This window comes from Hippocampus guttulatus, chromosome 3 (assembly GCF_054856545.1).
Source record: "Hippocampus guttulatus isolate MCC_2025c chromosome 3, RoL_Hgut_1.0, whole genome shotgun sequence".
Taxonomy (NCBI): Eukaryota; Metazoa; Chordata; class Actinopteri; order Syngnathiformes; family Syngnathidae; genus Hippocampus; species Hippocampus guttulatus.
The window spans coordinates 4240312-4268044 of record NC_141263.1 but is presented as its reverse complement, the minus strand read 5'-3'; the positions used below and the strand labels follow the sequence as shown (position 1 = coordinate 4268044).

The window sequence follows — 27733 nt, the reverse complement described above, 5'->3', positions numbered from 1 at the left end:
CTAAAATAGAGGGAGGACCACTTTTTTGGAAATGTGTCCGACAGGCGGAAGTGAATAATGTTTACTTGTTCTTCGGTAGTTTAAAAAAAAAACTTTTTAATAACGGTGTTTGGAACAACCTTTAAATGTTCAGTGTGGATCTGAGTTGGTGCTAAAATGTCTCGATTTAAAGAGCACATTGATAAAGTGACTCGGGTTTATGAGCGTTATACAGAGTATGTGAAAAAGAATCCGATTGCAACGGCCCAGGTGGAGAGCGCAGTTCGGACCATCTCTTACCTAATTGCAGGTGAGTGACTTCCCTGAATATTAACAATTCTTAACATATCCCAAAAAAATGCAGTTCACCTGAAGAAACCATCATCATCAAACGCTGTTTTTCTTTTTTTTTCGGACAGGAAGATTTGCCGATTCCCATGAACTGTCTGAACTTGGTAAGAAAAAACTAAGTCACTAGCTTGCAAGATTCAGCATATTTATGTTCCCCCCCCCCCCCCCTTTGATTGAGTGTATTATCCATCCATCTTCCGAACCGAGGCATGAGAGGCAAAATGTTAAGCAACCACAAAAGTCCAGTTGTGATGGAATCACTCCACTCAGCATGCATTTGGTTGGCACCAAAATGCATGTCATTAAGGTGACAAAAAAACTATTTGATACCACTGTTGTTTAGAAACTTTTGCTCTGCTTTGCCTTGCCTCTTTATTTTTAATATTTTCAATTTACTTATTTATTTAGTTTTGTTCGGTTAAATCTCTGCCAATGAATAAAATGTGCATTCCCGACTGAGGTTTAAAAAAAAGTATTCAAAGGCAAATGCACATTTTGACACATTTTGGGGAAAAAAGGAATGAAAAATTAATTGACTCATTCTTTGACTTTTTTAAAGTGTTATTAATAATAGCCCTTTATCTTTCTGGCTACACAGTAGCTCATCTTCCCATAAATGACATCATGTTGTTCTTTAGAAGGCAAACTAGTTAAGACTGAATCAACAGAGCCTATGCTACTTTTAGTCAAGTAGTGCAGTTCATTTTGCCTCAGATGCTTCAAGAGAAGATTAAGAGACAATCAATTACACACAATCAATGTAATTCTTAACTATGCCAGTCCCAAGTACATTCCAGTCCAACAATTTGCAAATGAGAGAATATATACAGTAGTACATTGTACAGTTCAGTGGTCACATTAAACATAAACGTGTAAAATAGGTTCAATCGCAGAATAAGTATTCATTCTATGTTGCAGCATGCAAGTAGGTGGCCGTTTAAATAACTCAGTAAATTATTCTATTTAAAGGAGTTACTGGAAGACGCCTGCATCACATAACTTTCAATAGAATTGCCATTCTCGATGAGAAAGAATGAAACTGAAAGCATGTCAAAAAGGAAACAGAAATGAGAATGATGCAATGAAGGTTCCAAGACATTTTTTTGTAGATCACCTTTAGGCTGTGAATCTTGAAAATGGTAGTTCCAAAAAAATATAAATATATATACACATACACATTTGTTTCATATAAATAATTAGAGGTCTTGCTCGAAACTCCTCTTATGTTTTGATGAGCACACACATTCGTGCAAATATAATTATTATATTTTATAATAATTATTTTCAGTATGTATATAGAAATGGCAAAACTGGCCTTCCTGTAACTGCAATAGAGACACTATCAAAGATAAATGGATTCAAAGGAAAGCCAACAACAGTCTCTTGTCTTGTCCAAGTTGACTAAAAATGAAAATGAAACCAACTCAGAATGAAACAGAAAGAAATGGCTCGGCTGATGCAACAGATGGTAAGAGGTCAAAATGTCATTGACTTAATTCCTATTTTATTTTACATGATGTGAAGTGAACACATTTACATACAGTTGACACCGGACAGAAGAGCAATTTGTTGCACGTTTAGGTTAGGATTGACATGTGTCAATGTTGATGGGATTCTGTTTGTGTTTCCAGTCTATTCTGCTTCCAATCTCCTGGTGCTGTTTAATGACAGCATTCTGCGCAAAGGGCTCAAGTGTGCCCTAACTGTGGTGAGCACCGTTCAAAGATGATGAAGTGCCATACATGTTTGAAGAAATTGTCTTTTAGATGCAAAGACTGCTGCAAAGAGCTTGAACCAGATGTCTCATTTCAGAAAGCAGGATGAATCATTGTAATCGTGATTGTGCTTGCACAAGTCGAGTGGTCGCAGCCTGGATATGTGCAGATGTGGAAAAAGAGTCAGTTTGCAGTTGTCGCCGTAATGTTAAAAATTGTTCTCCGTTGTCCAAGTCCATCTCAGAGCAGAGAATCCTGACCTGGCTCTCGGTGTTGGAGTATGTGGAGGTGTTCCTTGAGATGGGCACCCAAAAGGTGTGCGGTGAAGTTGGCTGCTGGCTGGTCATCGGACTCATTCAAATTTTTAAGTAAGTGACTTTTAATAGGATTTGAATTTTGAGTTTGTGTCAACATGGCATGCTGTACGTAAGGTTGGGCAGGACAGAAGTACGTTATTGTGAGTTTTTGTATAATTTTGCCGCACCTCCACAATAAATATGAAATAAAACAATGAGGATATGATTCATGTGTAGACTTTCTTTTTTTTTTCTTCTTAAATCCATTTCAGTTTTCCCATTTACACTTGAGGCCTTGTAATATTATCAAGTCAGCAGTTTTGACATGAATGACTGTGTGATGAGATTTCGTGGTTACTTTGTGAGCAAAGTTTCGTTTCTTCAGTGTTGTCATAGTAAGATACAAAAATGTGAAGGGTGTGCTCACTCTTCTCCAATACTGCATGCGTCTTCCCACTGACTGGCAACCGGTCCAGGGTGTAACCTGCCTTTCGCCCCCGAAATCAGCTGGATAGGTTGCAGAGACTACAATGAGCAAAAGCGGCATAGAAAATTGCTGGATGCTTCGCAAGGTCAGTTGCAACCAATGTTCCCCCTAAACTGCACACATGAGCAATTGAGCACCGCTCGCACATGGTGTTGCTGGCGCGCACCACGCACGCACACGCTACATTTTTACACTCATTCCTTCATTTCCACCCAACTTTAATCTACAAACGGGGCACCACACTATTCACACTTCCAGGAGTGCGACCGAGGGTGCGCACACAGTTGTTTTACGATACGATAGTTTACCGCATTCATCTGTGCTGTATGTTACACATACGTACAGCACATTTGACAATAAAGTTGTATTCAATTCAATACATTGACACATTCACTTACACTCACCACAAACAAGAGGCTGCAGGCGATGCGCAGACCCCTCCATTTAGTAAGTCCAAACATGAACATAGCTTACCAGCCCCTTAAATGAGGCTGTTTTGCGCTTTGCAACGGTCAGGTGACTAAGTCGATTTTTGTGTTTTATTAAATGATATGTTTGCCATTATTATTATTATGAGTGGACAATGTGGGACCATAGATGTACAGAACAGATTAGCTCAATTATGTTTAAAGTAAAATAAAAGTTTTCAATAAAAAGTAACAAACTTGGGTCAATTTTATTTGTGTCATAAAACTCCATTCAATGATTTGTACTGTTTTGATAGAAAGGTGGGTTTGACTTTTTTCTTAACAATACAATCCTCAACTCCACAAGCCATCCATCCAGCCGCTCCAACCCAGACTGTCCCAACAGCGCCACCATCTCCACTGAACAAAACGGGGCTGCGAAAAATGCTGCCCATTACAGGCGCAAAAAATCACGCACACACGCACACACACACACACACACTTGTTACGATCGCAGGTTTTGGTCAGGTATGATACTGGTTTGGCCGCTGACGTTGCTCACGTGGTCCAAGGAATGCTCAGTGAGGTTTGTGGGAATGCTCATACGCCTGGAAAATTAGAGGTAACATTGGTTGCAACTATCGTATTTTATGTGTTTCGGTATATGATATAAAATGTGTATTATTGAACGTGCTGTATTTGCCAGGCAGTGCAGTGGAATCACAGGTTCACCGTCTGATCATCCTCAGCTTACTTAATTTTTCTATCCCATTTCTCCCAAAGGGCAGTTTTTCGCCTTGTGCTTCTTTTGTGGTACAAATCGGGCATTCAGACTTCACCGCCCATCATCCCCCTTGAGCGAGGTGCAGAAATTGCTGCAGAAGGTCAGTGATGTAAACTCTGGTGGTTTTATTTTTGTGCTTGACAATACATGCTAATAAATCCCCTCCCCCCCCCCGCCCAAATATTGTACCAAACAAAACATTTGTGCACATGGTTCATTACAAGCCAAAAGGAGATGACCCACTTCCTGTTGTGCACAGAGGATGGGAGTGTGGAGCAGCAGGACGACGCCTGCTTTGTAGGCCAGAGGTCAGGCCGTGTCATCAGATCCCTGCATGGCGGTAAGAATTGGGTAACAATTGTTCCGTCTCATAATATTTTGCCATATGACAGGGATGGCAATTTTCCGCGGATACGCGGAAATCCGCCGTTTTATTTCTTAAATTGATCATTTTTGTGAATCGTCTAAATCCGTTGAGAAAATTTTAGGGGGGGGTCAGGTACCTTTATCGTCGAGTTTTCACGAGCTCTCCCGATCAGTCTTTCCATCTTCCGATTGTAAACAGCCCTGCGATTGGACGTGTATCATGTCTTACTTGTTGTGATTGGTCGCCCCGTCCAGGCCACGCCCCTTTCCGCTTTTTTTTTCATCACTAGCCATTGCCATCCCTGATATGAAGACTTTTTTCAAACAATTGGAACATTTGGGTGATAGGATCCTCATGTCTGGCTAAAGAGTACTGGAACTTTTTCCAAGTGTAATCATTCTTACAGACAGGGGTGCATATTGACCTTTTGGTGTGGTTCTGAAGGGAGCACAGAGGTTATTGGTTGGTGCTCATTATTTTCGCAGCCTGCTGACCTCACTGGCAGTGGCGATTAACTCATTCGATTCCAGCCATTTTCACTGGAGCAACCCCCTCAATCCCAGCGTTTTACTGGATTTTGACTGATCTTGCAAGGTCCACAGAATATCTGGTTCTAATGCTATATAAACATGGAGCCTACCAAAATAAAGTTTGTCCTCTCTTCTTTCAGCAGAAAAAAAAATATTTTTCCATTCTTCAGTAATCGGCATTACACAATGGCTAAGTTTCATGAAAATGGCGATTCATCGGCAAAAAACGGAGAAAAAGCTTTTTGTAAAAGCATGCATTTCAAACATGTGAGGCACCACTGCCACCTGCTGGTCGCTTTTTTACATGATTTACAATGCAAATGGCTTCTTCTCATTCACAGATTGCATCAGACCCTCCTCTCTATGACGCAAAAAAAAGACTTTAGACGTACAAGTACGTCCTTGGTAGGCGGGGCCTAATTTTAAAAAGACGTACAAGTACGTCTTGCGGAATGAAAGAGTTAAGCAGTGCAATAAATAAACAACGGAACTAAAAAAATAATAATAAAAACAAATACATAACAGGGCTATCTGCAAGGGACACACTTATTGTTAACCTTTGTTTACTTGTCTTTATGATTTGCATTAATAACCTTTGCATGAGTCTCCTCTTTGTAATGAAATAAAAGAAAAATCGGACATGTTAAAATCGGACATGTTTACATGAAAATTTGAATCTAAAGAAACAGAGAGGACTAAATCAGATTCTTTCTCCCTCTTTGAACAGAAAATACTGTAATTTACTTTCCACATTGAAATAACTTGATACTTCCATTATAATTTTAATACTTAAGTGCCTATTTTTCAGACTATAAAGCGCACCTAAAAGCATTCAATTTTGCCAAAAGCAGACAGCGCGCCCTATAATATAAAGAGACTAACTCTCTTTATATTCGCCATTGAGTTGTTTCACTGTTAAGTGTTCCTATACCATCTAGTGGTGATTATTAGCAGGAACCATTTGTAACCTTAAAGCAGTGGTTCTTAACCTGGGTTCAATTGAACCCAGGGGTTCGGTGAATCAGTCTCAGGGGTTCGACAGAGCTTCTGCCGTAGAGGTTGAGACACACAGGACTCAACATGTCAATTAGTTATGACACGCCCGCTTGGCCATCACTGGCTGGTTCATAAGAATAAGAATAAGAAAACCTTTTTTACAGCAGCAAAGTTATGAAAGGAAGAAAGTAGATGAACAAAAAGTATAGGAGCTGCTGTAAAGCCAGCCACTCTCGCGGCACCATCTTGAAGTCATAATAACAAAATAATACAACACTACACACAAGACACAGACAGTCATTCAATCTTAACCACATTTTGTGCACAATTAAAAAATGTATACTTTCTACTTATCTTTGTGTTGACTTTTTTTCCGTTTTTAATAAATGCGTTTTTTCAATGTCTTGAATTTGTACAAAAAATCTTATTTTTATTTTTCACAAATGAAGGGTTCGGTGAATGTGCATATGAACTGGTTGGGTTCGGTACCTCTAACAAGGTTAAGAACCACTGCCTTAGAGGCTTCTGCTTGACACTAATTGATATGTGCATTCGCCACCGCACACTCGGGCAACTACTTTGTGAGCTCTGCGCAGCCATTATTAAACGAAAATGATACCAAAAGCTAAGTTAACTACTGACTAAACGAAGGAAGGAGGAGACAAGGAAGACTTATACAATATTTTAGCCCCTTGTGGATGTGAACCCACGAGGTTTGTGTGCCTTTTTGTTGAATCAATTGTCTTCATAACTTTTGTCTTTCATTTATTGTTTGGAATGCCATTTGTATTGATATGTTTCATGTCCATGTTTGTGACCAGTTCTCATAGCTTTATTACAGCTGCAGCAGTTGTGAAGGCTCTATATCAACAAAGTTATATTGTATTCCCTTTAGTGTACCACCAGCTAGTGGATGCATAGCGCAACCGCAGCCACTATTGTAGCTTCTATTCAATGCGCTTTAATAATGCAGTGCACCAAATATATGAAGACAGTTTTAAAATAGGCCATTCATTGAAGGTGCAGGTACAGTGCAGAAAATACGGTATATATTACAATGGATACCATTACATGAAATGATTCAATTTATTTCATGATGTGAATTTTAGGCCATCAGCCCTCAGTCTCCATTTTTACCCAGTTCATCGTTGACAAAATGATGGAAAAGCAATTTCCATACAATCTTACATGCATGTGCACTGAACATGTAAATTCATGTCAAGGTTACATGAGCTGTATCAAATATTCTGCCTTTAGAGGGCTCATAACACTTAGTTTTCACACAATCAGATTTAGAATTACCAACAGTATTTGACAATATTGTGGTTGACAGTGGTGTGGAACTGCACTGCATCATACAAGCTTTGTCAAGCACTTTGGATAAATAGTTACATATGAGTCAATATTAAGAGCACGTCTTGCCAGTCACAATGTGTCTGAGGCTAATTTCCCACTTTGCCACTTCTGTGTGATGTAGCAGGGTCCTCTGTGCCACCCCGGCAGTGGGGGGCAGCCAGTGAGAAGAAGAGGAGTCGAAACTTGAGGGAAGAGAAGCTCCACAGCAAACCGACACCTTTGAAGCTGCAAGAGACCGTCGCCGAGACTGTGTCCATCAGTCGACCTCTTGTGCATTGTATCCTTTCTTATAGTACCACCTGTAAAACAAAACAGAACAATCTCTCTCTCTCTCTCTCTCTCTCTCTCTCTCTCTCTCTATATATATATATACATATTTTTTTTTTTGTATGTGGGCGGCCCAGTGGTTAGCACGCAGAGGTCGTAGGTTCGATCCCGGCTCCGGCCTTCGTGTGTGGAGTTTGCATGTTCTTCCCGGGCCTGCGTGGGTTTTCTACAGGAACTCTGGTTTCCTCCCACAATCTAAAAACATGCATGGCAGGCTGATTGAACACTCAAGATTGTCCCTAGGTGTGAGCGTGGATGGGTGTTCGTCTCTGTGTGCCCTGCGATTGGCTGGCCACCGGCCCCGACCATTGTGAGGATAAAGCTGTTAAGAAAATGGAGAGAGAGGGGGGGGGGGGGGGGGTTCACAAATATACTTTATAGCAGTGTGAGTTGGTGGGATGTGGCCCCTAGGCCTTGTGTTTGATAGCCATGATCTAAACCAGGGGTGGCCAACCAGTCAGAGACTAAGACCCAATTTTCTTTACTGTGTTACTGCAAAGAGCCACATCATGCACATGGGCACACATAAATATCACCCATCCCTTCTTCTCACGTACACACACACACACACACAGACCTCTGCTTTGCCACATGTATTATAAATGTCACACACCAACATAATGACACAAATTGACTCCTACAGTACTACGACCACAGGCCAGTCATTTTCAACAATTAAGATTGTGTGCACTGTCTCACACACACAAACTCTCAGTTCAACCAAGTCTGAAAACAAAAAATATAAGCACGTTTTTCTCTTACTATGTTGTTTAGCCTTAGTGCAGGGACTTAGTATACAGGGCTGCCTAAAGGGGTGTTCACATACATTGGTGCTGCACTGATGTATTTTGTGGCGATATATCTTACACCGGTGTAAATTTTGTGGTGCGTTCACACGTGTAAAGCTGCTTACTTAAGAGAAGTGTTAACCCCGATGCAGCCCCACTTGCATTCACACGGCGGTTTCTGCGTCCGTGCAAAACGGAAATAAAACATGCGCATGCATAAAGTGTACTTCCTTTTCCCCGCCTTGTTTGTGACATATCAAAAAACCATGGTTTATACTGCTCCAGACAAATCAACGCTGTGGTCTATCAGATACCGTAAAAGGATGAGAGAAAGGAAGGAAAGAAGTGCAAAATACCCAGGATGCAAGTTATGCAATACCCGTATGCAATCAACTCTCTGACGCGTAGCGAGTCTACCCCTGTAGTGTTCACACGTCCCATTTTATATCAGTGCTGCCCCGCAAACTAGCATTTACTTCGGAGTAAAATTTTAAACCACCTCCCGAGCAGGGTAAAATTTGCTCCGGTTTAAGCTGTTTTCAGTGGCTGCACCGGTATAACTTTGCCATGTGAACACCCCTAAACTCAGGTCCTGGAAGGCCGCTGTAGGTCCTGGAAGGCCGCTGTCCTGCATGTTTTCCAAGTCTCCCTGTTGCAACAAACCTGATTCAAATGATCAGATCATCAGCAAGCTCTGCGGAAGCCTGACACTGAACCTGTTCATTTGAATCAGGTGTGTTGCAACAGGGAGATTTGGAAAACATGCAGAGTTTGACACCCCTGATTTAAGGTTTATGAACATTACGAATAAGCCATTGTGACATAAATGAAACGATTAAAAAAATTTTTTGTACAATTGAAAGTTACCATTTTGAAAAAAATGTCATTGTTCCCATTGAAGCTTTAATTATGCGGTTGTCCTTGATGCGTCCTTTTTTGACTGCAGTACTCAGCCTTGGACTGTGCGGAAAACAGTCTTGGAAGCCATGGCTTATCTCCGCAGGTCTGGAGCTTTCCAGGTTTGTAAATCTCCCCTTTTGCATAATGCTGTTCTCGTATCTGGACCAGTTGTTATTTTCGACTTGGTGTCAGGCATAACTATAAGTGGTGGAACGGTTTTTGAAAACCGTCTAAACCGACACTCCCAAATAATACTCTGAGTAGTTTTACATTTTCATATACTCTACATATTGAGTGTATTATTTTTACTGTTATTATTATTATTATTATATTTGACATCCCCATCGGCCTCTGTTGGCCTATTCATCCATCCATCCACCCATCCAGTCATTCACTGGCTCATCGTCATCCATCTATATGCCTAACTCAAATTATCCTCAAATTGAGGGTTCCCTCCCTTGTGGTTTCTTTCTGACTTCCGGGTTGAGTGAACACTGGCGCGTTTTGGCTGCCACTGCTCAACCCGTATTGTTTTGTGTTTTTTGTTACTGTAAAGTGCCCTTGGGTGTCTTGAAAGGCGCTTATAAATAAAATGTATTATGTATAATGTATTACTCTCGGGTTGGTTCCAATTGGAACCAAATGGACTGAGCACAATGAACGGAATTCATAGGCACCAACGCACCTCTTCATTTTTTTTACTGAGCTTTATGAATCCTTACAAAGCTGATTGATATGAACAGCTGTTATCTGGGTGCCTATTATGTGGAATTTTAATTTTAATCTTAAGTTGTGTAACATGTTAAGTGCAGAGCCGCATCTACTCTGTGAGATCGAGGGCTGTTGGCCACCCCAAAAACTCGGGGAAAAAAAATATTCAACTATTTGCCTCAACACCTTGAACAGAAAGCTGATGAAATTAACTAAACAATACAAGCAGTCTATAACTGCTTCCTTGACCGATTTCAGCGTGTTTCAAAAAGTTGACAAATTTTAAAGTGGCCCTTTCACCTTTCATTTTTTTCTGTATGCGGCCCTCAAATGAAAAAGTGTGGACACCCTTGCGTGAGGATGTTTTTGTTTTTGTCTTGAAATCTTTAGAACAGTGCACAGAGTTTTCATTGCCTTTTTTTGGGGGGGGGGGGGGGGGGTGTATTTTCTTGTCTAGCTTTGCCATGCTCCATGAGAGAATATTTGATAACCGATGGGAGAGGGAGGAGATGAGGAGAAGATCCTTTCTTTTACTCTACTACCTCGTCCGTTCTCCATTCTATGACAGATATTCAGAGTGAGTATGTTTGAAGGCCACTTTCAAGAAAACTTTGATTTTTGTGCGCTCATCATATGAAATGACCGAAAGTTGGAGAGAAGTACCTTCTGGTAAACGTATCAATAAACAAGGCAGAAGTCCACAGCAAAAGTGCTTTTAAAAAAGTGCATTCGGGACCTTAATATCGCCACTATCACTTTGCAACTCTTGTAAACCATCAAAACTATACAAGTACAGTATGCAATATAATGAAATATATTCTTGTGTGCAGATTGCTTCACACATCGTTTGCTAGCCCAACTTGTTTTGCTGTGGAAAACTAATCAGAGTGGAAAGATTCTGATGTTATTGAGGAAAATTTTAAATTGGTTTGAAACAGTCTCATTGCTAATATGTGCCATTGGTGTTTGTCTGTGTATCAGCTATGGAATTCTTACTTCTGCCAGACACGCTAATCTATGTTTCGCGACTGTCCTTGATGAAAGGAAAGTCACGTGTTGTTTAAAATTAAATACATTGGAGTAAAATAGTTTTCCTTTGCGTGCAGGGAAAAGATTCTCTTCCTGCTGCGACTTCTGGCCAAGCATGTTCCTGGAATAGGCCTGATAGCGCGTAAGTACTCCTGATTCAGGTGTTTCAACTTTTTAAAACCACAATAAGATGGACATTCCCTGTTTTGGTTCACCACTCATTATTTGACAAATAAATATGATTTTGTGTGTGTGTGTGTGAGACATGCTCTTGAGTCGTCTAGAAATTACATCAGACACAAAGCATTGGTAATGCTTGACAGCAAATTACTGGTGTTTAATACTCTTGCACCGAAATGAATTATTTCGCCTGCAAGTTACTTTTGAAATCTGATTTCAGCAGGGGCGATGCAGTACAAAGTCAGATGCAATAGTTACAATGAGAGTTAATATCATCAACATCAATAAGTATCTAATTCCTTTGTGAAAGTTGACTGGGTCCAGTGACTTCAATGGTAATGAGGATCAGCGTCTCAAAACAATTTGTTTCGAAGTGTTGCAGGTGTTTTGAGTCTTATTGCCCCTCGCACTAACAAATTGGTTGTTTGTTCAGGGCCTCTCATGGATTACCTGCCCACCTGGCAGAAGATCTACTTCTACAACTGGGGATAAAGCAAAAAAACAGATAGCCGTTGGAAGTAGACACGCTGCCACAACAACAAGTCCATCTGTAATAAATATTTAGTAACACTTTCCGCAGTTTGTCTAAGATAAGATATCCTTTATTTGTCTCACTTCCCTCGACGTGACTGCAGTTTTTAGTATCTGTAGCAGCTGGTGTAACTATCAAAAACTGCACATTTACTCTAACTTTATTTCATACAGAGTACCTTTTGAAGCAAAATAAACTCATTTTACTCTGTCTGTTTTCTTTGCTCTGAAAGTACACTCATTTGAAACGACCAATGTGAACACTTTGAATGTGGAGATTCCAGAGGAGTGAGTTTGAGGAGTTTAGTCTGATGCATATATGTCAACGTGTCAGTTATCAAGTCGTCTTGTGAACATTGTTTTTTGATTAGATTCTTTGCAGCTCAACAACTAACAAAAGTAGTTTTGGATGATCATCACTCTGAGGCAAAAACTTAAATAACTGGATCCATTGGGAATCAGGAAAATTTATAACAAAGTGGTGGCTTGAGGCATACTGGTGAAATTGTGTGTGCTATTCTTGAAAACATAGGGGGGGAAAAGACGAGGCTATCAGAGTTTTAATGATCAGACAGAAATGTACAAGTAAGCTCACAGCTTCTGAAGATCGTCACCAGTCAGTGCTTTGTGCAAAATGATACACACTTGGCCTGAACACTGAATGCAAACTTTTGACTTCAAAGTGATGCTAAAAATATAGCGTTGCACCTTTTTATTTAGTATCACAATGACAAAACATGGAAGTATTTGTTAACATATATCAGAGACCAAAGAAAATATAGAACTCTGACAACATTTTGAAAATCTAAGACCCAAACAAAAAATGTCCAACTTTAGATACAACTCTTGCTTCTGATAGACTACAACCACACGTGGTTTGCTTTATGAAAATAAAAACTCAAATGTTGAGAGAGCAAAATACTGACTCACTCTAGCAACAGTCTCTAAAAAGGTGGGGAGTGAGAAGGAAGATTATCTTTATTCATGCAAAGCCTTTCCTTCTCTCTGTTTCATCTTGGGATGGGTACCAAAGACAGTACAATTTTTGTTAATGTTTTTTTTTTTTTTTTTTTTTGTATGGACCGATTTGAGTCAGTACTAGTGAGCACCGATTATCATGAAATCAAACGGTACTAATTGTCGGTTCTGAAGTATGTCTTCCGAAGTTGTGGGGGATGACGAGGGTTGGCGATTTTCCATGGCGCACTTGAACATAACAGTGCACATCCACCAGAGTAATGACGTCACCCACTCACATAGGATTTAAAAATACATTTTCGGGTTTGGAAGCGAGCGAGGTTTGTTTGCCGCCATGCCAAACAAACACAATTTACGGAGTATATTGTAGCAATGGCGAAGCCTCGCACTTCCTAGCATGCTTTGGTTGAGCGCAGGGCGAAGCGGGGCGGGGTTTCTCTGTACTGGCGCTGGCCGGTGGTTGCCGAAGTCCCCAGGTCTCTGCAATTGGTGCGGGCCTGAGAGGGACGGGCTGGCGGGGTCCTGGCTTTCATCCATGCAGGGAGCCCGGCCGCGGCACCTGCCCCTACCTGGCGCCAGCACAGAGAGGTCAGTCTTCTCTCAAGGAGTCGAATAATGCTGTGAAGGCGCGTGACTTCACCATCGTTCCAACATTGATGCGCTGTTTTTGAACAATACTTAATACATCATAATACTACGTATTTTAAAATGTCATATGGGTGAAGTAGTGAAATCTTGTGGCCAAAATGTAGCGAGCATCAAGTACCGGTTTGGGTACATTCAAAGCATAAGTTTGATTCCAGTCATTCTCTATGTTCTCATTGGCGTCCTCTTCCAACTGTTTTTTTTTTTTTTTGCTATATTTCGGTGCAAGCTGGGTTCCAACTCATCGCGTGCCGTGCATTCTTGAAAAACAAGTGCACAAGGAATGAAGATAACACTAATACAAATGATTTAACGCGCTTCCTTGCATTGTTCATTGCAAAGAACCGTGCCCTCTACTTTGGATATTGAAATATTAATGTATGTTTGCATTTTTTTTTAGCTCTTTGTAATTGTAAAATTGTTAACCTTTATTTTTACTCCATCCTCGTTGGCTCATTTGTTTTCAATTCACGATGTTTTGTTATTTGTCAAATTGTATTTTGAAAAATCATTGTTAAATTGAAAGATTTTGATATTACTGTTGAATAAACTGACAAATTTATTACCACAAACAGCAGAACCGTGGTACCGAAAATTGGTACAGTTGAATACCGGTATCAATTCCCAGATACCGAGAATCGGAACCAAACCAGTTTAAATATGAAAGGTATCCATCCCATCCCTAGTTTCATCCCTGGCAAAATGCACCAGTCAAACGGGGCCGGTCATCTCGGTGCCAGTGTCTCCAAGCTGCTCAGTAGGAACCATAGCGATCCTGAGCCCGCACAAAAATTGCAAAGATATGAGTGAACATTCATTTAAGTGGGTATTTCCTGAATTACGATCAAGTCTCACCTGGATGGTATTCATGACCCCGTTGGCAAGGACGGCCATTTTGCCTGCGACAGTCTTCACTCCTTGCTTGAACTGGGTGATGTCTGGACCAGTGGGAAGGACGCTGTCAAAGCCTGACGAGCGCCCTGAGGCCAGCATTACAAGAAACAAAACGGAAGCAGAATGTCAATCTGTGCCTTGACTGACGAGTAACAAGAGAATGTTGCAAGAGGTGAGGCGTGGTACCTTTATTGTCACTGCCATCTCCAAACAGGTCAGCCGAACTGATGGCCGTGCTTCCAGACATGCCCTCCAGTCGGCTCTTTGCCTCATACTGGCACGGAGAAACCAAAGTCAACGACTCACATCGCCACAAATCTCCATCAGACATTCTGTGCTTTCAGAACATTTCTTTTCAACCACAGACACTCTTCAAGGTTACAGTTGTTCACTGGCTCAGTTCTGCACATTTCTGCAGATATGTGCAAACGTGGGGGGAACACAGAGAGTTAATGGCTGTTTCGAGCTCCCTGTCAAGAACCCTGTCACCACTGTCCCACATGCATTTCTATTGAGCACAGTCTCAAGATTTCAACCATTGTCCATGATTTATCACAATCTAAAATCCACTGCAGGAGACATGGGTCAAATTTGACTGAAAATTTGGAGCACCTTTGGTGTATTTTGATCATTTTTTAGGAAAGACCATCAAATTTCAGGGTGAAAGTATGACACCGCTGTCAAATTTCAGAAGAGCCTTTCACTCGAGCAGTGTGGAAGGGTTTAGCAAAGTTGATGTTTTGACTGGACCCAATCCGAAAGGCTCACCTCAACGTTGCTTTCACGGCCAAAGAACATGTCCGAAGAGATGGCCTTTGCATTTGCAAACTTCTGCCTGGCCTCGCTCGACTCCGACACTGGGGCAGAAACTTCAGCTTTTCTTCTGCTGGGAAGTCTTGAATGGATACGATAACAATTAACTTTTTTTTCATGCCAAGATGCCCAATACACAAGTAAATTTTAATACCTCTCTCCTATTGGCTGAATACTGGAGATGGTCACTTCCTCTTTGGGTTCTTCTTTCTCCAGAGTCCAGGAGGTGCTAAAGGAGGCGGTCCCTCCTTCTGTATCCCAGCGCGATCCAAAACTGTCACCCACCAAGAATGGGTTATCCTTATATCTGGACAGTTTAATAAACAAGATGGAGCCTCTTATTTCATGTCAAGTGTCCAAATAAAATCAAACAAGAGGTGCAAAGTGAAGATGCCACATGTACTTAGGGGGTCCAGAGGTGAAACCGGGCTCATCAAACATGTCCAATTTAGAACGAGTCGAGGTCTTGGCTCCCACTGGGGTTTCCTGCTCAATCACCTTCATCTCAGACATAACTGAATGTGACACAGCACTAAAAAAAATATTAAAAAAATAAAAATGTTAATACCACACAGAGATTACTAAAGGAAATTCTAAATGCAGTTTCTACATGACAAATTAATTTATTCAGGCACAAAAAAAACCTACCTGTCTATGTGAAGAAGTAATTGTAATTCACCCCCCACCTTGTTAAATTACAAAGTAACTGTGACAAATGACATTTTTGGGAAAGCCGAGTTCAATCTCAAAGGCAAACACCCTAGCACCACATTTGTTGAATCAAGAAATCCCATAAATAGCAACTGTCAGACAAAGTGACATAGGCTACAAGATCTCAAGAAACAAACACATCATGTCACGATCCGAAGAAATGCAAGAAGAAAATAGGAAAAAAGTTATTGAAATCTATCATTCGGGAAAAGCCGTTTCCAAGACTATGGGGCCTCAGCAAACCACTGTCAGAGCCATTGTCCACAAATGGAGAAAACTGGGAACAGTGGCAAACATTCCCAAGAGGATTCATCCAGGGGGTTGCAAAACAATCTAGATTAGAACAACAACCAAAGAACTCCAGATCTCGCTGGCCTCAATTTTAGTAATTTTTTAATATGAGAAATAAAACTAAGCTCAGAGTCAAAAATGCCGCCCACGTTTTTCACACATTGTGAGGGTTTAAGATGCTCTAGTTTGGGTAAAAGTTTCTCTCACTGATCTTCAGGGCCAATAACTAAAACCCTAGTTTTGTCCTGATTGAGCTGTAGGAAATTCCCTGCCATCCATGATTTAATATCTGAAATACAATTTCAAAGGGTGTCAATTGGCTCTGTGTTGACAGACATGGCAATATATAGTTGTGTATGGTCAGCGTAGCTTTGGAAGCTGACGCCCGTGTGCCTCCTGTTGACATCCCCAAGAGGAAGCATGTTAAGATTAAAAAGTATTGGGCCTAAAATTGAGCTCTGAGGAACCCCACATTTAATTTCATGGACTCTGGAGGAACAGGTATCCAAACTTACAAAATAACATATCTGTGAGATAAGAATTATTAGAATTAGTTTGCGCCCTCAAACTCGAGCGCTCTTGGATCATGCAGCAGGACCATGATCTGAAACACACCAGCAGGTCCACCTCTGAATGGCTAAAAAAAAGACAAATTTTGGTTTTGGAGTGGCGAAGTCAAAGTCCGGATTTGAATCCAATTGAGATGCTGTGATGTGACATTAAACGGGCAATTCATGCTAGAAAACCCTTCAATATGGCGGAGGTGAACGAAAAGAGTGGACTAGAATTCCTCCACAGCAATGTGAAAGATGCATCATCATTCGCGCAAACGCTTGATTTCAGTTATTGCTGCCAAGAGTGGCACAACCCATTACTGGGTTCAGGGGGCAATTACTTTTTCACATAGGGACAGGTAGATTTGGATTTTTGTGTGACTAAAGAAATTAGATTTTTTTTCTCTTTCCCCTACACCTCCCACAGTTGACTTAGGAGCAGTTCGCGGCCCAACCAGTTGAGCGCGATTGACTCGTTGGGCCCTCCTGGTCTATACTGACAACATAGTAATGCCGTGAGGGGAATTAGTTTTCTAAAGAGGCACCGTTTTTCCACTCATTTGGAATTTGTGCGGTTGTGCAGCGTCAGACAATGAACAACATTCAACTGTAAAGTATGTTTAAAAAATGTTACCAAACTGAGTACCATGACTGAATTAGAATATTTTTATTCTAGAAATAAAAACATGAAAACACATTCCTTGATGAATTCAAGTTTCAATAATTTAATGATTAAATTCAAGTCTCCAGATTGGCCCTAAAATATGAGACCGCACGAGTACAATTTTCATACACTCACCCAAGTGTGACTTGTAAATCTACAGATTTTTAAAAAACATATTTTTGTGCCCGACACACTTCCGCTGTGCACTTTAGCGGTCAGTAGCACTAAAAAGTATGAGGAACGCTGCCCTCATGTATGAATTATGATATATTTTTAAGTATGTTGTGCTCGTGCATTGGTTGAATGTCTGTGCAGACTGAATACTTTTGTAATGGATTATTTCAAACATTAATATTAATGTGTGTAATGCCTTGATTTTAGTGATCTTATATCACAGTCGTAGCCATAAATGCAATTGTAGAGGAGAAAGACTTGTCCCTAAAGGTGACAGCATTATTTCATGAATATGAAATAATGGCAGCCACTGATATATATTATAAAACTAAGCTCAGAGGCAAAAATGACAGCGTTTCACACATTGTGAGGGTTGAAGATACTGTAGTTTGGGTAGGCACTGATATATAACCCCAATAACCTCATATGCCAGAGAAGAAAAATCCTCGACTGGTCGCCAGTCAGTTGCAGAGCACAGAGAGACCGACATCCGCTGACGCTGACATTTAAACTGTTCAAGTGGGAGCTGAACCAACGCTGCCTGCACCAAAATCAGACAAACTAATTCAGTTCAACTGCAAATTCTGTTGTCGATAGCGGCATATGTGCGCAGAGTGCAAAATTTGCTGATCATACTTGCACCGTGCAGCTAAACATTAATTTTACATAGAAACTGTATAAGGTCAGCTTAAGGTTTATTTTGTGTCAAAACGTGCACAGAAAAATGTGATTTGAAAACGTAGAATTTATCAGTAATGGAGGGAAATATGAATATGCCCCTACATTTTCTTCCAGAATTCCTAAAATTTTAAGTTAGGGGGGCTAATGTGATCCCAGTTTTAAAAAAAAAAAAACAAAAGAAAGAAAGAAAAAAAAAAAAGAAGAAATGTTCGTCTGTAGCGCTGTAAAATGACCCGTCAAGCAGCATAGCTCGGCTGATCCGTCTGTCTGTTGTCAAAGAGTGACGACACATCCCCTCCATATTATCATTGGCTAAATATTGTGTCCCATGTTACCCTGCAGGCTCTGCAAGATCACAAAGCCAAGTAGTGCATTAAACAAGACTTGACACAATGCGTGCGTTGTTACGTCACCTCCTGTTTCCGAAGCCCATGCCCAGTCTCTCGGCCTGCTCCCTCTTCTTGCCTTCCAGGTTCTTCAGCTTCTTTTCCTCAAGCTTTCGGTCAATCTCGAGCTCTTTGTAGGCCAACCGCATGGAAGCCACACTGCAAAGGCCAAAATGAGGGTCAGCACAGTTTTGAAATGCTCGACTTTCTCTTCAAGAGCCCAACCCTTCACACGAGAGGTTCACGGAGATACTCACATGGACTCCTCCGCTTGTTTTTTTGCCTCGGCTGCCTGCTCCTCTCGTATCTTCTCAGCCACTTGGGCTTGTTTCTCCACCTCTGAAAAACTCTTGCTGCTCACCTTCTGAGCGCCGAGGCCCTTCTTTGCCCCCAGCTGCATCATGAGAGCATAGCAAACATCGTTGGGATCTTAAGTGTATGCCCATACAAATGGCTGAATTTTTTTTTCTTAATCAGCAAAGATGGCAAAACACATATTGGATGTGTAATGGATTGGTGAAATACAAATATTTGCTCACCCCTTTTTTGGCAGCCATTGGCTTCTTCTTCCCAATAATGGTTGGCTTAACATCTGTAAAATGAAGGGCAACCTGTTCATAAAGTCGAGCATATTATCTGAAGCATGAAAGAATTAGTGTGAGGAACTCCCAACATGAGACAGCAAACCAAGGCGTCATAAACAGCTTGTTAGACAGCCAACATCCCCAATGAGTCATTTGCTGTGACGTTCTGGCAGGTCAGTAAAGATGAGCAAGTTTCGGCTCACAAATGACTCAGAGCCATGCTTGACTTCTGAAGAACATGTGTCATGAGAAAAAGAGTACCGGTATATTCAGAGAACTGACAATGGGAGAAGAGAATCCTTTCATCTCTCGCATGCCAATGCTATGAGCATTGTCGTATGTCTGCGGCTCCCATTTGTCCAGGTGCCTTTACATTCGAAACGCTGACAGCAAAATTGTTGTAATACAAAGAAGTGAGCACGTAGAAATGACAGACCCAGGCCCCTCAGCTTCTCTCTTGATGGCTGACAATGCTGACGCATAGCTTGTCAAAGCAGATGATTTGCTTTTTGTGAGTTTCTGCTGAATATCCAATAAAGCAGCAAAGTGAGATTGGGCTCATGTAACCGACCTATAAGACGGCAGGCAAAACACCCAAGCTTCTATGGCAGAGAGAAGTTGCACACACAAAAACAACAGTCACAATAATCACCTCTGGATTGCCATTGCTCTTGTGACGACAATAGCATGGACTCTAGTGAATGGGATAGGACAAACCCACAATCAGCTTGCAAAATGCAGCAATAGGAAGCTATTACAAGGAGCCAGAGGCTACCTGAACGGAAGTAAAATATTGTACATAGCTGGTCGCATTGGTTTTGTTGACACTGCTCATAAGAATAAGCAATATAACATAATGTCTCTGTTTAAAAGGCTTTAGTTCTATGTGGAATGGGTTCTTATGAACTGACCTGGGTGTTATTACATGGACTGACGGAGGACTAAGTTGTAAATTGTACAGCTTTACAAAGTTGGGATAAAAAAGGGCGTGTGCATGGCTGGATGAGAGATGACGTGTTGGAGACGACATGTGTTGGAGTCATAATCTAGTACACGGGTCACCAACCTTTTTGAAACCAAGAGCTCCTTCTTGGCAACTGATTAACGCAGCGGGTTACCAGTTTGATCGTACGCAGGCGGGAAATAAATTTGCTCCAACCTCCTTCATATGTTATAAGTAATGATTACCGCTAATGAGATTCAATTCTGAGGAAACACGGATCACATGAGCGATTTCTCACATTAATTATGAAACAGATCACTATCAATTGGCCACACTTTATCATGAATATCTGCCAGTGTTCACATTTGGAAATGATTGCTACCACAATATTTCTGGAGTGTCACAGTGTCTAATCACTGGTGAGCTATTCTTGGAATAGGCCCGCGGGCTATTCGTGTCATCCTTGAGGACTTCCTGGTGCCCGCCGGTACCACGTTGCTGACTGCTGGCATGACATTTGGTTGCTGTGGCAATTCTCGGATGCTTTGGTCACATGTAATAAATGGTGAATGCCGAGTAGGGGCGTGCTTACCAGTAGTGAGGGGGAGAGAGTGGAGCGGGGTCGCCATACTTTTTGTTGACCACTCTGCTATGATACGCTGCGCTAGTTGTGTCATAATAGGTACACAAACCCATCCAGTGTGTGTGTGTAACTGTGAAAGACACTGCTCTATTACTTGAGCATTCAGAACTCCGTGTGCTTCTCATGGCAATGTGATAAGCGGCGCATCAGATGGGTTACAGGGCCGAACTACTTTCTCTCAAAAGTGACAAGGCTGTTTGATGACGCTGTGACAAGTGTGAATTTTATGACAAGGATGTGCATGAGCAAGTTAAGAGTTAGTGGGCTTACCAATTGTGGCTCTAGGTGATGTGCTCAAACCATCGATGCTCGGCCCGTCCTCCGGCTCTGGATAAAGCAAAACAAACAGCCATCAAATCATTGGAAGTTGCACATCTGCAGTAGGTGAATGACTTGCTTCAGATGACTAAAACGAGGAGTTATTCTAACGACTAGTTTCAAAACACAAAAAAGAGGGCAGAGGATAACAATACAGCATCGGTATATATCTCCAAAACAATTTGAATTCGTTTGACTCCATCACTTTCCAATGTTGGTCCTTTTCGCAACATTCAAATTTTCTGAGACAATTCAATTGGTTGTTTCCTTATCTGAAAGCAATGATCATCAACTTGCAAGAAATAAAGGCTTAAATTATTTATCTCTATCCAACGTTGGTTTCACTTCCAAAAAGTGTTGAACTTGTGTGTGTGTGTGTGTGTGTGTATGTATATATTAGATATATGTGTAAAATACATGTTGAGTGCTGCGCTGAGTGTTGTGAATTGTCCACATAATGGCTGTGTTGTGTATAAAGCTGGTGCAATGATCGTGGTGGTGCGAGTTCTCCTCACGGCTGTCATCTTGGCTTTTGGCCATGGTGTCCCTCGGCTGCACAGCGACAGTGGTGCCATTCTGCTCCAGCTCTGAGGCTGTTGTCATGCTCCAGTCATTACAAGACTGAAAACGGCAAAACAATTCAAACAAAACAAAAATAACATTTTAAAACTCTTCAGTCTTAAATGTGTCTTAATTTGCCACGTCAAACAATAATTAATAATCCATAATTAAGATTGAAATTTTCAGAAGTTATACACAGTACATATACAGTATATCTTAATTCATCAAATCAGAGTGTATTTTTTGGTGCTTTGCGTGATCTGATCACATTGTGCTCACTGACAATTCAGGGGTGTCCAAACTACAGCCCGGGGCAATTTGCGGCCCAAGCATTGTTTTTTTTTTTTGGAAGATCTTCAGATATTAAGACAAAGCAATGTGCTCATTTTTGAGTGGAAGCACTGGATTTTGCAAGAAAGGAGACTGTATTGACAAGACAGTTGCCGTGTTTGGCCTAAGCAAATAAAGAGAAATTTAACGGGAGCACAGCAATTTGTAAAGGCATCTCGACCAGCATTATGCAATGCAAACAGCAACAAACATGAAGAATCAAAAGAGGCAGTTACCATGAAAGGTCGTAGGACAGACCAAAAAGGTGCTGCTGCCTTATTTATTTAAAACTCGATCATGAACCTCCTCGTGCTCAAAGAATTACTTCTTATTGCGGAGCACGCATAGTGTCACGCTGCTGCAAACAACATGTAAGCCTTTGGCAAAGTTGTATACTGTTACATACAGTTGTTCTTTATACGGAACAATCACAGCAGCAGGTTAATTTAATGTTCACACAAAACATTAAAGAAAGGACGACAGTGCTGATCAGAGGATACAGGTGGTTGCACACCAGTAATGTTACTTTCGGTGTTGAAAAGGACCCTCGGATTACTCTTCATTAGAGGAGATAAGATTTGCAAAATATGAGGCTTTGGCCTCCTTAAGCATATAAGATAAGATAAGAAAACCGTTATTAGTCTCGCAATGGAGAAATTCCCAATTCACAGCAGCAAAGTTATGAAAGGAAGAAGTAGAACAACAAAATATAGGAGCTGCTGGAAAGGCAGCCACTCTCGCGGCGCCATTTTGAAGTCAAAATAACAAAAATAACACAACACAACACATAGGACACAGACAGTCGTGCAATCTTCACCACTTTTCTGCATACACTTTGTTGTCTGAAGCAGTTCTAGATGAAAGAGGATCAAAGTGTCCTTTCACCAGTGGATCAGAGACGTCATGCTGAAAATGTGCACACGTCTGCTACAAGCTAAGTTTTGAAAGCAAACAGAAACTGTCGCGTCCATTGACGAAAAGAGATTAGTTCACTTCTCCTGTCCCACGTAATCCGCTTCAAACTCCAAGCCGCGACTCCCAGTTCCATATAATTGAATTCAACTAACAGATCTTTCAAATTAAAATGATGTACAAGAAGCTTGCTTGAGTTACACAAGCGCCCGGCTCTCCGACATTTGTGACGAAGCTAACAAATGTAGTCATTTACAAAGGGTTAGCGGTAGTCAACATACGAGGCTGTATGGGAGCAATCTCATTTAGAATGGCAGAGCAGTGCCAGTTCACCGTTAAAACTTGAGTATCAATATCATCATCAAACTTGGTGTCAAAATTTGTAAGATTTTAATCTTCCCAGCCTACCTGTGTGTGTTCTGCAAAGAAGTCTTGTTCTTTTTTCTCAGGAGCCGCTGCTGTGAGCCCCCCAGAAGAGTCAATCCATAGCTGCATTTGAAAAAGTGAGGATGGGCACAAACATCAATTAAAGCCACTTTGAAAACTAACATTTACATTCATAGCATGTTGGCAGCTATAGATAGTGTCATTCGTAAACACTCTCAACCTATGGCCTACAATGCGGCTTACATCCCTTGAGTCTGATTGTGTCTCAACAACCTCTGACACTAGACGGACTGATGAACTCTACTTTGATTGGTAATGATGTCTGTCGGCATACAAAATAAAACAAACCATTATACAGTGGCAACTTAAAAAAAAAACCATCTCTAAGCGACGTCCTTCCCAACTGGTTGATCTGTACTTAGACTCACATCTGTTCCATACTTGGACAGTGCAGTGTTGGCTTGCTGTCTAATCTTCTCCCTGTACATTTGCGCTGCACGGCTGTTGTACTTGGCATTGTTGTCGTTTGTGGAGCAGCCATGCTGGCGGAAAAAGGCAGTCTTCAAACAGAAAGAGAAATTGGGTTATTTCCAGCATGCCTCAACCAGTCAACATTGCATTTGAACTCTGCGATTGAAAACTTACAAAAGTGTTCTTTTTTATTTATTTATTTATTTTAAACTACTTTACTTTGGTCAAACGTGTGCTTTACTTGTCAGGCCAGTGTCAACTTACTGCATTGGCATTGCCTCCAACCTGCATACATCTAAGCTGAAACCAGTTCCAGTTGGAGTCTAACTCAGTGGATCTGAAAAAAAAAGGGGGAGTAAAGCATCCTCGGTTAGAGGGACAAATACAATTTATTTACAGTCGTAACAGACAATGATATGTAAAAAGAAATTAGAGCAACAGGTTTCCTACTCATTTGAGTTTTGAAAAAGTCCATACTTTGGTATCCAGAGTTCTCTGTAAAAGTGACATTTGTGGAGGATAGTTGCCTCGACTAACTCCAGTAACAAGTGATAATTGTACACCTCCAATGGCATTATTAGCCTGCTTGTACCGTGTTAGCCATTATTACTACAATCATGTTAATGTTATGTTTTGTACTGAAAATATAGATTTTAACGAAAACAATTTCATTTGCCTTGCAGTACATGAGTGCTTGACTATGAAGAGCCATTCCAATCCCAGAACTTTCTGAGGCATAGGTGTCAAACTCAGGTCCTGGAGGGCCGCTGTCCTGCATGTTTTCCAAGTCTCCCTGTTGCAACACACCTGATTCAAATGAACAGATCATCAGCAAGCTCTGCGGAAGCCTAACATTGAACCTGTTCATTTGAATCAGGTGTGTTGCAACAGGGAGACATGGAAAACATGCAGGACAGCGGCCCTCCAGGACCTGAGTTTGACACCTGTTCTAAGGGAATGTGAATACTATTCAATACCTCGGCAAATGCATTTTCCAATTTGACAATGTTTAATAAACATCAACTTTAAGTATGACAATGAAATCAGTTATTACTCATATATTTGATGTATTTATATGTGACGGTTGACGCAAGCTCTCTGTCGGTCTTCGTTGACAGGATGGCAGCATAAAATTGTCCAAAGCTCTCACTGAAGTGTGCAATTCATATTTGACAGTTGTTGTGCGAGGAAGTGTTTTGCCATTTTAACTCACAATTTTGTTGTTTTCTTTGGGTTGATTTCATCATTCTTGTCTGTAAGTTCATTGAAATTTTACGGAGTTCAGACTTTTGCCGCTTACGTTTCTTCCGTTTTCCCCCCCTCAAGTTTTTAGCAGCATCCTAGTCATAAAATGTGCCATAATCACCAAATAAAGTAAATGATTAAATCACTCATTATTGTTTGAAATTTGCAAATTTCTGTCCTCAGATTCCCTATCAGATAATCTTTTTGAGCCATGATCTACTTTTCAAGTAGCCAACCTCCCCTAATCGAACATTTTTCCGTTGACGTTGTGGGTCAGAGGTGAGTTGGTACGACGCAGGTGCACATTTATCCACTCTTGATGGTGGATCGACTTGGGGATCGAACACACACTGCCAACACGTCTCCGGTTTGGGGGCGCAGAGTACCGATCTGTGACCCAAAATTTAAGCACAACAGCTCAGCCGAGTACCATAGGGGCAGGAAATGAGCTTTTGCGTACAAAGGAGTCTATGTCTTACTGTAGAAAAAATAATTTAAAATGTGGCTGTGACACTGGGTGTGCAGTCTGTAGCATATGTTAACACAAAATATCAAATCATAATAATAAATCTATTGTCAGGGAATGTGAGCACTATTTGACTGTTGGTGTTTTATGGAGACAGCTTAAAGGGGCAGCATTTCTGCTACAGCCCCATGCTGTTCAGCAGAAATGTCGGTGCTGTTGGACCATCTGTGATAGTATGGATGGACGGCAGAGCTGAGGATGAGAAGTGAGGTGTATCCTCAACATGGGGCCCGAAGGAGATGTGTACAAGAGTCAGTGTTTGAAAAGTAAAGTGTAGAGGATCTAATTGGAACAGGAGACGTGAATCATTCTTTCTGTGCGCGTGTGTTACTCACCAACAGATGCTACCGTTGCTTGTTTACTTTCAAAGTTAGTTTGTAGCAGATGTGAGTGACATCACCCATGCATTGATTAAATCTCTCATCAACTGCTGAAAGGAGACTACTTTTATTAGGTGCAACAAAGTGCATGTTGGAGTGAAGAAAAATATTTTTGTTGGTTTGTATAATTAATGTTTTAGCTCGTGTTCCGTACAGTGCTTTGCTGCAGCTGTTGTGAAAAGCACTATATAAATTGGGCATAGTTGAATTATCAGCTGATGATGAACACTTGGGGCATGCTTCCCTCCAATAAAAGACGATTTGAAAGTGTAATTATTCTATTCAGCTTTATTTAGTGCACTCACAACTTTTAAAATTAAAATTCATATGCTGGTTTCAATGTTTTTTTTTGTTACAGCTCTAACATACACCAATGTCATTTTCTGAGCTAATCAGAATCGTGTACACACTATGCCATGATAGAATATTGTGCACTCTCAAATACACATTGCAGCTGTGCTTCAAAGTGCCTTAAAAAACACATAAATCTGAATGTTTTTGTAGATATCCACAATTTTTCGTTATAGAAAATAAAACTGTTTTAACAGTCTTGGAAACTTAGTATTTGATAGAATTTACATTTTACTATACAATAGTGTCCATTTTCCATACTTTTCCAGACCTGGAAATGTATTAAATGAAATGTGTCATGTGTAGGAACTTTGCTGCAAGACACTTGTCGATCATGCACTTGCATATTTGTCATTCTCTTTTTGTGACCAAAAAAAAAAACCCGGAAGCCCACCTGATGAAGCTGAGGTGCACTCCAAGGGAACGGTGGATTCCAGAGCAGTCAATGCACAAGAAGACGCCATATGGAATGCTCGCCCAGCTAGGGTTTTTCGCAGAACAGTCAAAACACACCTGTAGAGGGATAGTGCATAAACACTCCAATTTAAGCACCTTGCACCTCTGAAGTACAAATGCTTCTTAAATTTTCTCCACATCACACCATCGACTTCTGGGTGACAGTAATTAATCCATGCTATTTTTATATCTAAGTTATTACAAAATAATTTAAAACATGTACAATAGAGAGCGGAAACTACTATATACTGTATCGTGATCACATACAATCTAATAAGAGCCGATACAGGAGTTGTGATCATATGTTCTGACTTTAGCATTGATTCACAGGGTCAAAGGTATGCAGCTGTTCTCTTTTCATAACCATGGTCTGAAGTAGTCCCGAAGTGTATTGTCATTTTTAATCTTGTTGCTAAATACAAAGATATGGAGGCAAGTGCGAGACTACAGGATAGCGCTGTCGTTATTCAATTGAACGTAATCGGAAAACTCTGGCTAATTTACACTTAAGAGTGGATGAGTACAGTAGGTGGAAAATTTAACTTCAAGTAATGGAAAAGCAGAACTACGACTGCAATAGGACGTGACATGAAGCCCACCATCCTATAAAAATACCTATCAAATGAATTACTAACTCCACCACTCCACTTGAAAATGTAACGTGACTGTAATTTATTACTGTAAAGGTGGATCGGTTCATTCGCATTTGGGCCCCATTTTTGACGTTGCGTACGTGCCATATGTGATTAGCTTAGAACGGCCGGCACAAGTCGTATACGTGGCCTTCATATTCGCTGGTTAACCGGCAGGCTAGCAGCTGTTAGCCACAGCTAGCTTCGACCGAGGAGCTGGGCCTCTCTTCACAAGACACGAAACGAGCCAACGACTATCCAACAAAGACACATCGACCGGGTGGTACACGTACAGTAAACGTGACGTACTGAATTACCTTGTTGGTAGGAATGGATCTCAGTCGTTTGAAAATAGTAAGTATTTCAGTCTTGTTTGGTTCGGTAGCCATCTTGCCACTCCAACAATTTACATACGATGACGTAATACGGGAAGTCATGTGTCCCAAACTGGACGTATGCGATAGTTACA

General features: G+C 40.9%; 2 protein-coding genes across 6 annotated transcripts; one reads left to right on the top strand and one right to left on the bottom strand.

The window, feature by feature from the left end:
* The first annotated feature begins 13 nt into the window (after window positions 1-13).
* pex16 (peroxisomal biogenesis factor 16) lies at window positions 14-11945 on the top strand. 4 transcript variants are annotated; one of them, XM_086106260.1, is made up of 12 exons: window positions 273-289; window positions 399-434; window positions 1962-2038; window positions 2290-2413; window positions 2818-2913; window positions 4024-4119; window positions 4279-4359; window positions 7390-7545; window positions 9330-9402; window positions 10452-10571; window positions 11101-11165; window positions 11637-11945. In XM_086106260.1, exons 4-12 carry the CDS (start codon window positions 2326-2328, stop codon window positions 11693-11695), a joined length of 834 nt encoding a protein of 277 aa, XP_085962386.1. In that variant the 5' UTR covers window positions 273-289; window positions 399-434; window positions 1962-2038; window positions 2290-2325; the 3' UTR covers window positions 11696-11945. The 4 variants fall into 4 exon arrangements, with proteins under 4 accessions (XP_085962384.1, XP_085962383.1, XP_085962386.1 ...); XM_086106258.1 differs by lacking the exon at window positions 2818-2913 and having other exon boundaries at window positions 14-289; window positions 2280-2413; window positions 4019-4119; window positions 7393-7545; XM_086106257.1 differs by lacking the exon at window positions 2818-2913 and having other exon boundaries at window positions 15-289; window positions 2280-2413; window positions 4019-4119.
* Window positions 11946-12276: 331 nt separating this feature from the next.
* Window positions 12277-27675, bottom strand: arfgap2 (ADP-ribosylation factor GTPase activating protein 2). Of its 2 annotated transcripts, XM_086106255.1 has the most exons (17): window positions 27582-27675; window positions 26571-26689; window positions 23939-24011; window positions 23632-23763; window positions 23225-23305; window positions 21529-21634; window positions 20966-21022; window positions 19762-19803; window positions 19065-19117; window positions 18783-18919; window positions 18553-18684; window positions 15468-15596; window positions 15219-15371; window positions 15020-15146; window positions 14438-14525; window positions 14213-14337; window positions 12277-14132 (listed from the first exon to the last, which is right to left on the bottom strand). In XM_086106255.1, exons 1-17 carry the CDS (start codon window positions 27651-27653, stop codon window positions 14112-14114), a joined length of 1647 nt encoding a protein of 548 aa, XP_085962381.1. In that variant the 5' UTR covers window positions 27654-27675; the 3' UTR covers window positions 12277-14111. The 2 variants fall into 2 exon arrangements, with proteins under 2 accessions (XP_085962381.1, XP_085962382.1); XM_086106256.1 differs by lacking the exon at window positions 19762-19803.
* Window positions 27676-27733: the final 58 nt, after the last annotated feature.

Bases quoted from the DNA above. Each gene is read 5' to 3' on its own strand.
- arfgap2 (XM_086106255.1), bottom strand. From the start codon at position 27,653: ATGGCTACCGAACCAAACAAGACTGAAATACTTACTATTTTCAAACGA. The intron at 15,597-18,552 runs GTGACGTAACAA...TATTTTTTTTAG, and splicing joins ATGGGCTTCGGAAACAGGAG to TGCTGTGTCACATTCAGTTA. The intron at 14,526-15,019 runs GTGAGCCTTTCG...TCTCCGTGCCAG, and splicing joins GCCGTGAAAGCAACGTTGAG to TATGAGGCAAAGAGCCGACT.
- pex16 (XM_086106257.1), top strand. From the start codon at position 157: ATGTCTCGATTTAAAGAGCACATTGATAAAGTGACTCGGGTTTATGAG. The intron at 435-1,961 runs GTAAGAAAAAAC...TTGTGTTTCCAG, and splicing joins CCATGAACTGTCTGAACTTG to TCTATTCTGCTTCCAATCTC. The intron at 9,403-10,451 runs GTTTGTAAATCT...TTTCTTGTCTAG, and splicing joins GCAGGTCTGGAGCTTTCCAG to CTTTGCCATGCTCCATGAGA.